Source organism: Triticum dicoccoides, chromosome 1A (assembly GCF_002162155.2).
Source record: "Triticum dicoccoides isolate Atlit2015 ecotype Zavitan chromosome 1A, WEW_v2.0, whole genome shotgun sequence".
Classification (NCBI taxonomy): Eukaryota; Viridiplantae; Streptophyta; class Magnoliopsida; order Poales; family Poaceae; genus Triticum; species Triticum dicoccoides.
The window spans coordinates 98891253-98895321 of NC_041380.1; the positions used below are offsets into that span (position 1 = coordinate 98891253).

The 4069-nt window shown below is 47.9% G+C and overlaps 1 protein-coding gene across 1 annotated transcript; it reads right to left on the minus strand.

The window, feature by feature from the left end:
• Positions 1–949: 949 nt before the first annotated feature.
• On the minus strand, positions 950–3583 carry LOC119365161 (pentatricopeptide repeat-containing protein At5g65560-like). The gene has a single exon (XM_037630760.1). The coding sequence runs from the start codon at positions 3535–3537 to the stop codon at positions 1087–1089; it is 2451 nt and encodes an 816-aa protein (XP_037486657.1). The 5' UTR covers positions 3538–3583; the 3' UTR covers positions 950–1086.
• Positions 3584–4069: the final 486 nt, after the last annotated feature.

Sequence of the window (4069 nt, forward strand, 5' to 3'; positions counted from 1 at the left end):
TTCATTTTTTGTACTGTGCATGGATCCACATTTAATCAAGTATAACATTTGTCCGATCTCATCTCCGTGGATGATTAACAAGGGGGGACAAAGTTAACCAACAAAGAAACAAGAACATACATTTTTAGCAGTGTTAAGCACCCTTTTGTTGTTTCTGTAGATGATTGGGTAGATGCAACAAATGGTAGCTGCTCCTTCCCTGCCCAAATTAAGGGTAAGGGGGGTACTCAGACACAGTGAATGTTAAGACCCAGATAATTGCTGCAATGCAACAAAGGAATCAAGTAGGTATTGCAAAACGACATGCTTCTACAGTCAATGTACCAGAACACTCGGCGCTCCAAAAAAATGCTAGTTTGAATGAAGTACATACTCGTACCTTGTTCTGAAGGGAACAAAAGAGTGTTGCTCAAGTCTTCCATACATCTGCATTACAATTTTTACATTTCAACTATGCATTCAGAAGTATTTTCATCAAATAAAACAATTATTTGCAGGAATCAATGTGAAGGACTAAACAGGGTGCTGATCTAGCAATGTGGATTGACAACTGAGTGTGGCAATCTTTAGGAAAGAACATTTATCATAGAGTATTTAGTTTAATACCATAAATTCTACGTCACATATTCGCATGCAACAAACTTCTGAAAGCAGTGATTGCAACATATGATATGAAACACACACACTTCTGACGCTACTAACAGATAAAAAAGAGACAGTAGATGCGATGAGAATATGGGATACCTCCCATCCAGTCCATTCAGCTTGCTGTCACGAGTGCTTCGCCAAATTTGATAGAGTATTGGAATTTGGAAACTCTATCTTCACTCCAGGCAGATGATAAGTGAAAGTTCACTGAACTGTGTAGGTATACCGAATGATGGCAGTATGTAGACTGCACCAATCCTGGACCCAGAACATGACCCAACTCACGTTTATCAACTGATGGTGAGACAACAAGAACCAGATTCCAACAAATTCAAGGCCAGCAGAATTCATCCAAAATTATGCTCCCATGTAACCATGCCGGGGCTAAGCCCAAGACAAAGTAGTTTCTACAACAAGTGAACCGTTTAAACAAGATCTTCATTCAGTTTCCAGCAACAAATGAATTAAAGATGCATATGTCCTAGTGCTAGCAACACACTTTTTATCATCCATCACTGAAAGCATCCCTAAACATGCCCCAGTATGCCCCTTCTTATGTAGGCAATCAATTAAAAGTTTCCAGACAACCTCATCATAGTTGTACCCTAAGCCAAGTATATCACTGAAAATTGATACAGCCATCCCATGATCTCCACTATCACAAAGGCCAGAAAGGAGAAGGCAGCATGACTTTAGCCCTGGCTGAAAGCTCTGATGGGCCATCGATCTAAATTGCTCGCATGCTTCCCTGTACATCTTTAAGTTACAATAGCAACCAAGTAGATAATCAGACATGTCTTCATCCAACAGAACGCTGTTTCCCTGCATTTTTAGCAACAGCCATTCCACCTCCTCCAGTCGACACTGATTACACAATCCCCTCAGCAGTGCCTTGTATGTGCTAATGCCAGGAGCAGCATCAGATTTACACATCTGTTCAAAAAGCTCCTGCAGATTTCTCACATCTACCATCTTCCATACTTTTTCATTATCAAATGCATCACTATCATCCTTGTTACACATATGATTAAGCAATATCGAATATGTTGTACAATTTGGATCAATAGGGACAGAAAGCATCTTCACATGTGCAAAGAAGGCTTTCTCCATCAGGCCAGCATCACTATACGCCTTTATGATAGCGTTATATGTTTCCACATCTGGAGAAACACCTGCTTCATGCATTTCAACAATAGCCACGTCTATATTTTCTTCCTTCCTTGCACCCTCAAACCAGTCTGTACTGATTTTCAGTGTATATGTCTGTTTGTCAGGTTTGCAACCAGAAGATATCATTTGCTCATACATCTTGGCAGCATCTGCATGCTTCTTGTCCCAAAGCATTTGCTTGATCAGAATGTTAAATGTACAAGTTGTTGGTTCTATCCCCTGCTTCTTCATCTTGTCTAGTAAATCTATAGCCCTATCCAATCTTTTCACTTTGCACAGACCATCAATAAGGGCGTTGTAGGTGTGAACATCAGATATACAGTCCTCTGAAGCCATCTTCTCCATCAGCCCAAAAGCAGAATCAATATCACCTACTTGGCAATATCCATGAATCAGTGAATTATATATGACGCTGTGTGCCTTAATACCTTTCTGAGGAAGACAAGAAAAGAGAGAATGAGCCTCCTCCAGTCGACCTTGCTCACAATGAGCATCTATAAAGATGGCATAAGTTTGTCGATCTGGAAGAACGCCATAATCCTCCATCAAATCAAGCAACCGGAAAGCAATATTCATTTCACCCACGCTACACTGACCAGATATCAGCGAGTTGAATGTAACAGTATCCGGCGACAACCCAGCCCCAACCATTTGTGTCAAGAAGGCCATCGCTTGATGCACTTTACCACCGCAACAGAATCCATGGATCACCACATTAAAAATTTGGACATTTGGGTTGACCCCATTCTTCTTCATCAACTGCAAAACATCAAGAGCAGCCTTCATATCACCAACCTTACAATACCCATCAATCAACACATTGTAAGTGGCAACTCCAAGAGCAACGCCCTTCACTAAGGCTTCACACAACACCTTGGCACGATGCTCCACTTTTCCATGCTTCCACAGACCATGGACAACTATGGTATATGTCCAGCAATCTGGAGCACGCTGCTGCATCTCCATTTTCTCCAACAACTTGGTCACATCATCGAACCTCCCCTCCTGACAAAGTCCGCCAATCAAGGCATTATAAGTCACGACGTTTGGCACCACACCCTTATCGACCATCTCACCCAACAAAGCCTCCGCGTCCCCGACACGCCTAGCCTTGCAGAGCCCATCGAGCAGCACAGTGTATGTGTGCACGCCGGGTTTGCACCAGCCCCTCGACATTTTAGCAAACACCCTACAGGCATCGTCAATGCGCCCCACGGCACACAGGCCCTGGATCAGGATAGTGTAGGAGTGTCTGTCGTAGTAGGCACCCCAACGGCGTGGCATCTGCACGAACAAACCGCACGCAGCTGTGAGGAGGCCGGCCCTGCAGAGGCCGAGCATGAGGCAGTTGTAGGTGAAGGTGTCCGGCGCGAACCCCGCCTCGTGCATCCGAGCCAGAGCGGCCCTGGCGTCGGCGAGGAGAGCGAGCTTGCAGTGCGCGCTGATGAGCGTGTTGTAGGTACAGCGATCGGGAGGCGCACCGGACTTTACCATGGCGCCGAAGGAGGCCAGGAGGTGCGCGAGGCGCGGCGCCTCACTGCCCCTGGAAGAATATGCGATGAGGGCGGCATTGTGGGATCGGACGTCGGAGGGGTCGAGGCGAGGGGGGTCCAGGTCAGGAGGGGATGGAACGGCCGCCGCTGCGGCTGAGGTGGAGAAGCGGAGGGCGTCGATGGACTCCGCCACCGCCACCGCCCGCGGCGGCGAGAGGCGGCGCATAATTGGTGGGAGTTTAGTGATGGGAAGCGAACGATCGGATCTGGGGACGAATCAGGGGAAGATGCTGGCTGAATTGGTGCGAGATGATAGTTCCGTCTCTCCCTGGTTCACCCAGGCAAACCTGGCCAAATGGGCCGGCCCGGCCCGGCACGGCACGGCCTGGGTTAAACGGGTCAGGCACGGCACGGCCCGGGCAGGCACGCTAAGTACTCGGGCCGTGCCGGGCCAGCACGCGTGCTGGCCTCCCAGGCCCAGGCACGGCCCATGGCTAAACGTGCTGGCACGTAGGCCCGATTGGCACGTTTACGTGCGAGGAGGCAGGGCGCACAGCGCTGGCGCGTCGTTCGCGCATGCTAGCTGTCTCGTGCGAAGGCATGCATGCACGTCTGCAAGACTGCAAGGCTCACTCCTACGTAGTAGTAGCACACTAGCGCACGATTTTTTAAAAATTTCACTAGCACACGCATAGCAGTAGGCAGTAGCACATTAGTTGTCGGCCCACTTCAGTCGAGTCGATCCATGGAACAAGGCG